Raw genomic sequence first — 13,586 nt, forward strand, 5'->3', positions numbered from 1 at the left:
ACAAAAAGACCTTTGTTTTCAAAAGCGCCAAACATGTCAACAGTATTTTTGTACACAGAGACATTGAGTACAAATTACATAAACTGAATCTCAAAGTCAAACTTTATGAGATTTTGGAAATCTCAGGTCAGTTCTCCTGTCTTTTTAAGGCTGTAGTCGTATTACCCAATGAACCCAACAGGACTTACTTTTTAATAGTCAGGTATAGGACTGTGCTGTGGCAGTGTATGTGTGTGAATTGCATCAGGACCAGTGTGCTGGGAGATTACCAAAGAGGCACTTAAAAATGAGGTGGGAAGAAAAGATGGAAAAAGGATTCAATCACCCTTGCACCACACTCTGTTTTTTATTAAATGTCCCTTTCATCTAAATTGGCCATCAGGTTTGGTCAGCAGCAGCACCCCAAGAGAGTTTTTCCTGTGAGAAAGAAAGGTCTAGTCTGTAACAGAGTAAAAGGATATGGTCTTTTTGCAGTCTATTGGAATGGAAAACATACAAATTCTTTACAATCCATAGTACAGTATTGTCGTGTCCTTCATGTGCTCTGGAACGCATATGGAAAAAATCTTGATAGGCAAACTAGAGGAAACTTAAAATACACCTTTGCTGAAGCCATTTTGGTAGTAAATACAAAGTCCTAATAGCTTCCTAAATTAGGCACTGAATCTGAATTTTATTAGATGTTCTGCAGCGCATTTAGACAGCTTGCTTGCATTAAAAGCGGGCTCTATGGATTTTTGAAACTGCATATATTAACACACAGAGGGATTCAAAAATGGGGATGCAACCTGTTTAAAATGAACAGGGCACTTAATTCACCATCTGTGGTTCTTGTTGTGCTCTATATTTATCTGTGGCCAAATGTGGATATGTCTAAACCCTGTACTGGATCCAGAGTGTTGGCATTTCTTAAATGCATTTTTTACACTGTGTATTTTGTCAGAAGCAAAATATTTCCCTGACAATACATGTGTAATATTTACATCTCTGCAAAAAAAAAAAAAAAAAAAGATGCTTCATGAACTATGATTTTATATTGTTTTTGTTTTAATTTGTATGCAACTTTTGATGTGATCTGAAGACAGAGAATGCAGTTAATCACTGTGCAAATATGTGCCAAATGTGGTTCTAGGGGATTCCAGCTTAGATGAACCAGACTATTTAACGCAACGTCGCAAAACTATAGAAGTAGAAATGTTATAGTATAGAGCTCTCGTTAGTTTCTAATATCAGATTACTGTATTTAAAGTCTCACTACAATGCGCTTTCCATGATTTTAACAATTAATAAAATCCCACACCTCAGTGTTCAATGAGGCTTAATCCAGGTAACCACAGAGTTACCGGTTTTCCTCATCCTTACCATTTCTGTTTCTGTGTAATGAGCTGTTTCAAATTCATGTTGAGGAGGATGACTGCAGAACTTGACAATGGTCCTTATTATGTAAATTATTTGAGCCAGTAGGCGTCTGAGGAAATGAGTGTCATTGTCACTTACCTTTGATCTCCAAATGCTCATGGCCCCCAAAACCAAGGCAAGTCCATCCTGCTTTCTTCTACCTTGTTTATTCTCTTCTTCCTTTCAATCCTTCCTTCAAGTATTGGCCGCCATCTTCCTCTATCTCTACAGCCATGTACACACTTTCTTTTACACTGCATCCGGTTCTCTTCCACCGCTGGTCTGAGGAGCATGCAATGTGAGCCACACACCATCCATATCTATCCCGTTGTTTCTTAGGAAATTCTGCATTTTGATGCATTTCCTCCCAAAACCAGCTTTGAATCGAATTGAGAAAAAGAATGGATCTAGCTATGTTTTAAACTGGTAATGTGTATACAGCATATTCAGATATACATTCTCTCTCTCTCTCCCCCCCCCCCCCCGCCATTCAAAGCTTGACAAGAACCCTGCTTTCACTTCTACGGAAACAGCTCTGTTCTAAAAACTATAAAAAGGCTGGTGGAAAGAGATGCACAAAGTTGGGATCCAAGTGGAAGATAGGAGGAGCATTAAGATTGCCAGCCATAGGAGCCAACTCCTAGGGGCTGAGGTCCCTTCAGGCCCCCAATAAAATATTTGTACCACCCCCCAGTTGATGGGCATTGCCATTCAAATACTGTGTATGCACTGTGTCTTGTGATCAGTTATATAGGGTGGGGCTTACCTGGGTCCCTTCAGTATTTTATTCAAGTTAACATCCCTGCTGCCAGCCTTCACTCACTGCCAGGGCTCCTATGTTTTTAATAGGTGCATGAAGTTCAACAGATAAAGCAGTGGAGCTGAGTTTTTTGCAGTTAGAAGATATAGAAACCTTTCTACCCAAAGGAAGTAGCCCTGCATAGTGAGGAAAGAGGGTAGGGGGGACCCCCCCCCCATCCATTCTCAGCAGCAGGTGGTAGCAACTTTCACGTGTAGTGGGGCTTTTCAATGGAAGGGGCATTTCAACATTTAGAGCGATGAGTACACACAGCGAGGTTTTAAGATGGGGAGCTGCCTTTGTCAGAGCTCACAGCAGGGGTGCCAACTTGGAATATTGACGGGGGTGGGGGGCAGATAAGCCCCACCCTGCGTAATCGAGAAGATGTCGTGCACGCCCACTAGTTGATTGGCCATCTACTGGGGAGGGGGGCTGCCCGAAAAGACCGCAGCCCCGAGGGGTGGGCTCCTATAATCGTATACACACAAAGAAAAAGGTTTGAAAAGAAACAAACACCCAGTGTGACGGCGTCAAACGGAACGAGTTCGTGGCCTGCGTCCGCAGAGCGAGGTCCAGACGGGAGTCCCAGGCGGCCGGGCTGGGCGCCAAAGCTACGGACGGGCTAACTTCGACGGGAGAGCAAGGGGGCGCGCAGGGACAGCGAGGGGGCGGAGTTAGGGCTAATTCCAGAGGAGCGCGAAGGAAAAGCTTGGAGAGCGGCAAGCGGGGAAGCAGAAGCGCGCGGCAGGTCTGCAAGCGAGGCGTCCCGAGCGGGAACTCAGGGGAAAAGGAGCGCGAGGAGCAGGCGAAAGAGGCTGGCAACTTGGCGCGCTTGACCGACGGCAACCGTGCTGGAGAAAGAGGCGCCACCCTTCTCGCAGCTCCTCTCTGACTGCCTCCAGAAGGAAAAAGTGAGCGGGAAAGGAGCGCGTCGGAAAGGCGGGAAAGCTGAGAGAGCGCGAGCGGGAAGCGTCGCCATGCACTTCGGAGAAGGTGCCGGCGGTTCCCCCGCCTGGGGAGCGCCGTCGTCCGCCTGGAACGCGAGCGAGGCGGAGGAACCGGGCGGCAGCGCAGAGCCTCCCCGATCCGGCGGCGGCGCCAACGGGAGCAGCAGCAACCGCTACGGGCGGGACGAGGAGCTGGCCAAGCTGGAGGTGGCCGTGCTGGCCTTGACGTTCGCCTTGGCGGTTCTGGGCAACTCCTTCGTGCTGCTGGCGCTGCACCGGACCCCTCGCCAGAAGGCGTCGCGCATGCACCTCTTCATCCGCCACCTGAGCCTGGCCGACCTGGCGGTGGCTTTCTTCCAGATCCTGCCGCAGCTGTGCTGGGACGTGACGCACCGCTTCCACGGGCCCGACGGGCTGTGCCGCGTGGTGAAGCACCTGCAGGTCTTCGGCATGTTCGCGTCGGCCTACATGCTGGTGGTGATGACGGCCGACCGCTACATCGCCGTGTGCCACCCGCTCAAGACGCTGCAGCAGCCCAGCAAGCGCTCCCGCTGCATGATCGCGGCCGCCTGGGCGCTCAGCTTCGTGCTCAGCCTGCCGCAGTACTTCATCTTCTCGCTGCGCGAGGTGGAGAGCGGCTCGCAGGTCTACGACTGCTGGGCGCAGTTCGTCATGCCCTGGGGGCCGCGCGCCTACATCACCTGGATCACCGGCAGCATCTTCGTGGCGCCCGTCGTCATCCTGGTCACCTGCTACGGCTTCATCTGCTACCACATCTGGAGCAACGTCCGCGACAAGACCCGACGGCGGCAGAGGCGGGAGGCGGCTCCTCCGCGAGGGGGCGCCCTGCGCAAGGGGCTGCTCCTCACGCCCTGTGTCAGCAGCATCAAGAACGTCTCCCGCGCCAAGATCCGCACGGTCAAAATGACCTTCGTGATCGTCTCGGCTTACATCGTCTGCTGGGCGCCTTTCTTCACCGTCCAGATGCGCTCCGTCTGGGAAGACCACTCCAATTGGCATGGTAGGTACTACCTGCTGCGCTGAGTCTCTCTCTCCCTCTCCATCCTTGTCCCTGGAGTCTTCCTCCTCTAGTAGGAATCCAGAGTGACTCCGGATTCCCACTCTACTAGCGTTGCTGCTGGCTTCTAGGCACACAACCTGTTGCTTTCTCTAAGCGATCAGAGTTGAATTTTGCTTTGGCAGCAATCTCTGAACCCGTTTCTCAGCTTTGCACCCCAAGCCTAAGGCAACATATTTCAATTGCATTTATTCTAAAGGCGTGTCTGAAGGTCCACCAAAGTAAAATATTACTATTTTTTTAAATCATTCTCTGCAGGTTATGCCCCCCCTCCCCCAAGTCACTATGAGGTAGTTTAGACTTACAGAGAACAATCAGTGTAGTGAGCTTAATGGCTGAGTGATGATTAATTAGATCGTATCATGTGATTATTGAGCTTATTCTATTGGTATGACCTGACATAGCTATAACAATTCATTTGCTTGTGTCAAGTCAACTGTTCCACACAGGACTTCCCCATCAATCATAGGCTTGAAGAGGTTCTTTAAAACATTGGTTATGTGATTTGGTCTTCTCTGCCTTTATTTTCTTTTGTGCAGCTGTGAGGAGTTGATGACGGTTTGTCTGCTACATTATAAAAAAAAATGTTTAAAAGAGTCTGAAGTAAACACAAATAACGTCCGGTTCTAGTGGAAAGTACAGAACGTAAAATATTTAGGGGGAAATCTTGCTTGCAATGTAATTTTAAAATCACATAATTATGTAAATAATCATTTGATACGTTCATGATCTCTAAGCCCCGCAGCTTTCTCTAATTTTTTTTTAAGGCTCTGTGATAGCTAGGGTTGTTTGCGGTTAATTGGTCTGATGAACAACAGACAACACAAGCCAAACTTTGCACTTAACTTCACAAGGGACTCAAAATGTATCTGCAGAGTTTTGTTTCCTTTTGCAGAAGCTAAATATCAAAGTATAGCACCAGACAGTTATAATGGATGAATTTGTAATCATACCTCTAGAAGCTGTCCAAAAGGTTCTCCTAAGCCATGTTTGCTATTGCATACATATTGAAAAGAATAATGCATAAAATTTAAGCCTTATCCATTAGAACCACGATAAGGCCATTAACTTGTCAGATTGTGTGAGACACTCATGACCAAGAAGAGTTTTTTTTAAAACAAGCTTGCAAAATGTTTATTTTGAAATGTAGAAAAATGAAAACTCAATAAAATATTTTTTTTAAAGAAGAGTATTATTTTTTTTTACCAACCTCCTATTTTGATATTCGTTTCAGGTTAACAATACATGCAAACCTATACTTACATACACAAATAGCAGTTATGGGAACAATACCTTGCTTTCTGCTCATTGGACATTGCAGTGCCCCAATGAGCCATATTAACCTAGGTTTGCCATATTTCAAAAAGTAAAAAACCAGGACACCCCAAAATTTCAGCACAGGTAAGCACAGCATGTTTAAATCCAGTAACAGGTATGTGTGACAGATAGATAGATGTGTGTGTGTGTTAATGACTGTTAAATCAGATCACCTGAAATTCAAAACATAAAAGAATACAGATTTCAGATTTCCTTAGGCAGTTTTCTTTCCTCACTTCTTGGTTGAGCAGTACCAGTGTGGTGTAGTGGTTAAGAGCGGTAGTCTCGTAATCTGGGGAACCAGGTTCGCTTCCCCGCTTCTCCACATGCAGCTGCTGGGTGACCTTGGCCAGTCACACTTCTTTGAAGTCTCTCAACCCCACTCACCTCACAGAGTGTTTGTTGTGGGGGAGGAAGGGAAAGGAGAATGTTAGCTGCTTTGGGACTCCTTAAAGGGAGTGAAAGGTGGGATATCAAATCCAAACTCTTCTTCTTCTTCTTCTTCTTCTTCTTCTTCTTCTTCTTCTTCTTCTTCTACCAAGCAGAGCTTTTCAAAAACAACAACACCACCACCCATAATCTGAAGTCCTTTGATTCAGGCTGTTGCAAACAGTTCAATATGGCTTCTGCCATATGTAATATGGGATCCTGAATAGCCTCAGCTCCATAATTTTATTTTTGTGCAATATCAGGTCAATGGGTGAGGCTGATGAGAGGTTGCTGGAGGCAGGGCTTGTCAGAAAACCCCTGAAGAGGATTTTCTGAGAGGTTTCCATTGCCTGTGCTAATAAAGGTTGATTTGAAATCACCGGAAGGTCACCATTTGACACCATTTCAATAGAATCAGAGGCAAATGAAATTTTAGTGGCTTCAGGGAGGGAAGAAGCAGCCTGATTATAACGAACAAACTTGCTTCCAGATTAAACGAAGGAAATACACGCATGCATATCAAATAAGACCACTTGCTTTGTCCTGCTGGCTCCTAAAATAGATTGTTGCCCTTTTAAAACGACAGTTGCTATGTCCGAACACACTTTATATAGCAAAGTACACCGCAAGGTTGATTTTAATTTTAAATTGTGTTGAGAATTTATACCTCATTTACCTGCAGTGACGCTTAAGGAAACATTTGCATAATCACAATGTACCAAGACAATACAATAAACAAGAAAAATCCATCATAAAACCAGATCTTATGAAAACCAATAAATCATAAAAGAAAAGACTTGTCATCACAGATATGCCCCCCATATTAACATTAAGGAGATCAAGCACTAAAATAAGTTACATTTTTTTAAATGTAATGCATATAGGTGGGAGATCAAAGGGGTTGTATTATTTGCATATATCAAGGCTAGCCAATAGAATGATCTGAAGTTGTAGGACTACAGCTCCTATTAGTTCCAGCCAGTATGTCCAAAGGACAGGGATGGTGGGATATATAGTCAGAGAACCTCTGCAGGGCATCTCATCAGCTACTCTAGGTGTAAATATTATACTGCTGAATTTCTCCTTAATTTGAGGGTTTCTGAATTACTGGAAATTTTTAAATAGGAGCCACACTGATTAAATGCTGGAGTTCATGGGTCTACCAGATATATATTCTGAACTGCTGGTGCATAAATGCGAACCAAGTTTATAAAAATTCATAAGAAGAAAATGCACTGTGAGGAAAAGACGATTGCACATGCACAAAATCTGTTATCGGTATCATGAAATTATCTTTTATCTGAAGGCAATTTGTGTTGGGAAGATGCAATAGCTGATGGAGTCCTGTGTCTTTAATAGTTGGGTAGAAGAGGAATTTCAGTAGGTAATAGCTTGCAGGTAAACCACACCTGCTGAAATCCGCCCCCCTTCTGCACAGCTATTAAAGGCAGGGGCAGAGGAAGGGGAGTGCGGCCGGCCCGGGCGTCACCACTGGGGGTGTGTGACAAAATGCCAGGTAGCACTCACTGTGGGGCCTTCAGCATGCCCAAGTCACACGTCTCTCCTGGGAGAAACACAGTGGCTTAGGGTCTTGCAGGCTGCACGCTGCCCAAACACTCTGTACGGCAGCTGAGTGGGAGGAGGCAGGCAGACTCCAGAGGCCCCGTAGTGCACCCTGCTCCTATGGGTGGCTTGCCCCGCCCCTGGGTGCGCCATCCCAGGTGCCCGAATGGCTTCCTCCACCACTGATTAAAGGTGCAGGAGTCTGGTGTCTTTTACACCTGGCCTCTGTAGAGCAATTGGAGTGGGCTCCATGAAACTGTGGTAAAATAATACCAGAGTGAGACTAGGAGGATATCCCTGTTCTTTTCAAAAATGTTGGGACCCACCAGTTAACTGACTCTGCGCCAAGTCCTTACCAAGTTTATATCTGTGTCACAGTTGCAGACATACTCTTTTGGGGACAGGTGCATAATTAGTTATTTGTAGAAAAAGACAAAATACGACCCTTGAACAAAATTTCTCTTAATGTCCACAGCCTAAGCGTAGGGATGGCATTACAAGGAATTAATGAGCTGTGTGTTCAGTCCACTGCAGAATGTTTGAGGTTGTTTGTACCAGAGTATAACTAAAGCAGAATTGAGTTTACAAGTAGCTGTCTGGATTAAGTAGAGACAGAGAATATACTGTACAAACAAGATTTTAAGAGGCATTTAACAAAGCACCAGAGCCTCTGTTCCAGCAAGTAAGTTTTCAGGCTGGTGTGTAATAATGGTTGTGTTAGTAAAAACATTGCTGACCTGTGGGACCAAACTGGTGTTGAGGGTCAACTGGGAACACCTTACTGGTGAATCAGGCTGGGTTGCCTCTGCAACATCATGAGCAGCCAGCAGTGTTAGATGTAGTTAACCAGCATCTCACGTTTGCATGAGAGAGGGGGGTGCATTATACTAATACTTTCCTGGCAGGAGAGATACCATGATCACACACCTTCCATTTTGAAGGAGTTGCATTCTAGATAATTTTACATTCCTTTATTTTAAGCATGTATAATACTTTTTATTGCTATGCAGTGCCTAGTTTGCTTTAGCAAGTTAATCCTGGGACTAGGCTACATTAGTCAAAAAACAGTGTTTTGAATGTATTATAAAAATGCAACACCAGATGGTGCTGGAGAACAAAACAAAATTTCTTTAGGATTTTCCATAGTGTTTTTCTTCTTCTTAAGTTATAACAATTTAATTTTGGACTTATTTATATTGGTTTCGCCGCCGCCCCCCCCCCCCCCCCGTGTGTAGATCCACCCCTGGATTTAAATTACATTGATGGCAAACTGCCTTGTACATTTTTAATTGAAGGGCACTGTGTGTGTGTGTGTTTATATGTTCTATAATCAGGGAAAAATCCTTTTAACAAAAGGAGCTTGTGAAAGGAGCATTCTTGTTGTTTAATATTATTTATATAACTCCCTAAATTACACAAACTTCACAGTGTCTCAAAAGAGCCTCAGATAGGCATCATGCATGTAAAAAACTAATTATATTTGTAAGAATATTTATTACAATAAATCAGAGCAGCCTAATCCCATAGTATCTATGCAGGATATATCTTTATGAAACAGAATAAATGCATAAACAAGGAGCTACAGTTGAAGAACATAATGTGTATTCATCTGCTATGGTGAGCATCTTCATATCCAGTCTTATTTAGTGATTTTCTCTGTTAATGAAATGGTTAACCACTGAATCAGCTAGTCTTGGTATGGTATATGAAATATGAAATGGAAGTTTTCTGTTTCATTTGAAGGAATAAAACAAGGCAATGCATTGGCCTTGTGTCATTATCTACATATAAAAATATTAAGCTTTTTTTAAAAAAATCACAGAAGCAATGGGTTAATGGCACAGATATATGCTAAGTAATTCTCTGCTTTGTATTGACAGAGTCAGAAGACATTTTAATTACTGTCACTGCCCTTTTGGCCTGCTTGAACAGTTGCTGCAACCCATGGATCTACATGTTCTTTAGTGGGCACCTCCTGCACGACTTCATACGAAGCCTCCTGTGCTGTCACAAAACTGGGCAGAGGCTGAATAAAGAAGATTCCGAGAGCATCAGCAGAAGACATACTACTTTCACCAACAACAGAAGCCCGACAAACAGTTTGGACATGTGCAGAAAATCTCCAGATTTAGCACAGTCCATTAGGTCCATCCCCATTACCTCCTGAAGAGTATATTTAAAAACTGGCGTCCCATTGCGTTCCAGAACAGCACTTTTAGCACTTTAGCCATTCGTTACCATGTGACCCATGAACGAACAAGATGAGAGTAACTTTTTTGAAAACAACAACAACAACCCAAATATGATGGTTTTGCATCAATGTAAATAAAGTTTGTAAATCAATCTATTAAAAAGTATGGGAATATATACATGTTCAATGAAAAAGAAGGGAAACAGTAATGCGTGTAAATATTTTTCTACAAAGCTGCAGTATTAACTTCACGTTTGTTTGTTTGTTTGTTTGTTTGTTTGTTTGTTTGTTCTCAGACTCAATTAGTACAAATTAATGCAATGTAACTGTAAATGCAGTTGGTACTTCAAAACAGTCAAAATAATTGCCTAGATCCTCAGCTGGAATGCAGTCCTGGGCACTGTTTACATGTAGCTCTCAGAGAAACAAGTGAGCCTGACATATGTAACCTGAGCACAGGACTGCAATGTTGGTGCATTAGGTATAGCTTCATGGTTGGTGCCGTTGAATGGTAGCATTTGCAAAACAATGCAAGTGAAGTCCTGAACTGGAAATCTGTAGACAAGATTAATAGTTCTTGGTTGAGGAACATCCTGATACTATGCCAGTGTAGCCCCACAAAAGTAAGGACATTTGACTAAGTGTAGACTAAATCTATGGCTGCCTTTTTACCCAAATCCTGTGGGAAACAATGAGATCTAAGTGAATTGGAATTTTCTAGATGATACAATCGGATGCACATGGAACCTCCAGCTAATACATGCTTTCTCATTTAGTGAAGTGTCAGGGGAAACACTTTGTAGTGGTGAGACGGGGAAAGAGTGGTAATATAGGGTGTGTACTGGGAAACGGTTGCGTGTATTGCATCCACTGTGAGCATCAGAATTCCTTCTCTTTCAAGAAGCCTATAGGCGCTCTGTGTGGGTGTGTGTAGGTGTGTGTAGGATTCAATCCTTGCTTATAATGGGCTTTGGAAATGTTCTTAAAGAACTCAAAATGGCAACAGGGTCCACAAAAGAATGGCAATATCTTCTTCAAAAAGTTTCAAGTCAACGTTGCTAATGCTGATTTGCTTCTTGCACCCCTGAACAGACTATACACAGGTAGTCCATTCAGAGGGCCTGATAAAAGGGCCTGATCATGTAGTTGGCTTGAAGGCACTCATAAGATGGCGGTGCCCTCTGATCCCTTTTTTTAGATTTTAGTGTGGAACACAGTTTTATTTAGGAAAGCAGCTGAGGCCTGGAAGATTGAATTATTATCAGGTGGGACTGTTCAGCTAAGTTTGACTCTGGGTAGACGTGTTGAAATCAATAGACAACTTAGTCACATTCATTCATTTCAGTGGCTCTGTTCTGGTTTAGTTGAATGCCATCCTTGGATTTCATAATCTGTAAAAAATTACCATAATCCACCCAGTGTACCATATGTCACAAGCCATCTTTATATCAAGTGATTTTTGTTAATTTGTTGTTTATTGGTTCTCGCTACATCTTCTGTTTGTAAGAGCAGAAAAGCAATATGCCCTGCCTTTGCAACAAAATCACTCTGCTGGCTTATATTTAGTTAGTGGATCACAAAACAAACCCCAGGCCTTTCTCAGCAATACCACTGCCTATGTAATTATCTCACTGTGCATTTCTTTTCATTTAATTTTATTATCTATGGTAGCACCATATGTTGTCTTCCCCAAAATTGCTTCTGGTTGGTTTTAAAACATAATATCCCAGCAATGACTTTGTACAAATTTCCAAGCATGCACCATTCTAAGAATGCTCTGCGGCACAAGGTTGAAAATAATTTACAGAAAGAAAAAAATAAAATGACGTTTTCAAGGAACGGTGCAGGATTAAAAGTCTAACTCTGACTTTTGTGGTATTTTCTCACATTACTACACTGCTATGGAATGCAGTGGAGCTGCGTCATTTTTCTAGTGATATACGTGAACACTCAAATGAAAAGGATGGTTTCATTTTATTTCCGTTTCCTTGTCCTGACTTGGAGCATATCAGATTATCACCCCAGCAGAGACTCTCCTACTATGAATTATAGACATATATGCAACAATCAGCAATGCTTTTTCTCTCTTCTAGCTCGATTGAGCTGTTATAATTTGTTTGGCCTTAATTTACAGCTTGTTAAACCTTGTTTGCCCTTAATGTACAGCTTGTGACGTCCATGATTATGTCGTGCTACTTCTGTTGTCCTTTTGCATTGCTTGTAATTTCTTTGAAATAACTAACCAGAGAGGGTTAGTGGGGTTTTTTTTAAGGTACCTCTGGGACATATATATTAAATTGCCTATGTCCCAGATATGGGTGTATTACAGGATCTTCATTTAATTTGGTTTTTAGAGTATTCCTTCTGTATTCAGAGGTTCCATCTATATCTAATCATATCTATCATCTATCTTTCTATCATCTATCTATCTATCTATCTATCATCTATCTATCATCTATCTATATCATTTATCTATTCATATATTCCTTCAAGGAATTACCACTATGACCTCAGCATTTGGATTTATAGGTTTTTTTCTGACTGAATGTCATACTGCCATGTAAAACAGATGGGAGTTAAAATGTAGGCACAAAGAGGGGAGTTTCCATTTTCAGAACAGCCAGTAATACAATTTGATACCATTGTGGGCTGCAGGGATGTGATGCAACAGCAAGGAAAGGCTGTTTAAAGTAGCCATGAGTGGTATGCAGCAAAATAGCTCCACTAGCACAGAGACTACAGTGGGACTTCCGCTCCTCTCTCCACGTATCCCCCTAAATGTGTTTTGGGAATCCTTTCAGGATTCAAATCCTTTCCAAGGCAACTTACAAGTAACATTGAAATACTTTGAGAAAATTACAGTACTATAAACAATATAAAAACAGAACAAGTTATCAGTTGGTGGTAGATGGCCCTGTCAGTGGGGGTGTGCATGTAAGCCCCAGCTAGAACAGGCGCTGAGGTATTTTCACAGGGTAATTGTTGTGGGAGAGGCTTCTGTTCTTTCTATCCTGTCCTTTAATTGTATGGCAATCAGCTCTGCTACCTCAGCGAAGGAGCCATCTTAGGCACCTGCTTCTCCCATCCTCTGAAGCCATCATCATTCCGAAAGGTAGGGGGGACGCATTGCATTCTGGGACAAAAAGGGTGTCTGCCACAGTCAATGGCATCCCCCTCCAAAATGCCCTGAAATGATAGAAGATTCTGTGGGTGAAAAATGGCAACTCCTAGCTGTTGATCTCTTAAGAGAAGTTCTGCCTTGTTCTATTGGCGGAAGGAAGAAGGAAAAGAAGGAAGATCCATTGTAGAATGAATTGTATGCCCCCTGAAATTTTAGAATAATTTTGACCCTAGTTTCAGGGAGACCTGAATTTCAGAACACACCTCACTATATTTGAACTGAAACTACTCATTATTTTTAGAAGAAAGGGTGTTCAGATTTATGGCAGCTATCGTCCTTTTCCCAACAGTCAACCTGCCAAACAACTGAGGAGATTGGCAATGTGAAAGCGTCTGAGGATTCAAGAGGCACTTAGACAATCATCTTTGTGGTTGTGGACTGGCTTCACATGCACAGTTCTGCACACTTTTTTTTTTAAAAAAACACCAGAGACTAATTATTTGTCTCTCAGAAGCTTTTTCTGGCTGGAGAGAGTGGTTTTTATTTTAAAAGGGGGGGGGGTTGAATAAATGAATAAAACCCCTGAAAAGTATTGTGCTGGAGAGACTGTGCTTGAGGTGATAAGTCTGTGGTAAAAGTTCTTTGTTGGCTGTTTTGCAAATACAACTCATCACTTGAAAGTGTGGCCACTGATTTCTGAACGTGATTTGCTGGTTTTACATTTTATGCAGCTGGAAATGTGT

General features: G+C 42.9%; 1 protein-coding gene across 1 annotated transcript; it reads left to right on the forward strand.

The window, feature by feature from the left end:
• The first annotated feature begins 2,632 nt into the window (after nucleotides 1–2,632).
• AVPR1A (arginine vasopressin receptor 1A) lies at nucleotides 2,633–13,316 on the forward strand. The gene is made up of 2 exons (XM_083699416.1): nucleotides 2,633–4,165; nucleotides 9,412–13,316. The coding sequence occupies exons 1-2, from the start codon at nucleotides 3,175–3,177 to the stop codon at nucleotides 9,696–9,698; spliced, it is 1,278 nt and encodes a 425-aa protein (XP_083555542.1). The 5' UTR covers nucleotides 2,633–3,174; the 3' UTR covers nucleotides 9,699–13,316.
• Nucleotides 13,317–13,586: the final 270 nt, after the last annotated feature.

Source organism: Podarcis gaigeae (assembly GCF_964106915.1).
Source record: "Podarcis gaigeae genome assembly, chromosome: 10".
In the NCBI taxonomy this organism is placed as follows: Eukaryota; Metazoa; Chordata; class Lepidosauria; order Squamata; family Lacertidae; genus Podarcis; species Podarcis gaigeae.

What these genes read in the sequence shown, in the direction of transcription:
- AVPR1A (XM_083699416.1), top strand. Translation starts at nt 3,175, where the DNA reads ATGCACTTCGGAGAAGGTGCCGGCGGTTCCCCCGCCTGGGGAGCGCCG. An exon ending in AGACCACTCCAATTGGCATG is followed by an intron (nt 4,166 to 9,411) that starts GTAGGTACTACC and finishes TTGTATTGACAG; the next exon opens with AGTCAGAAGACATTTTAATT.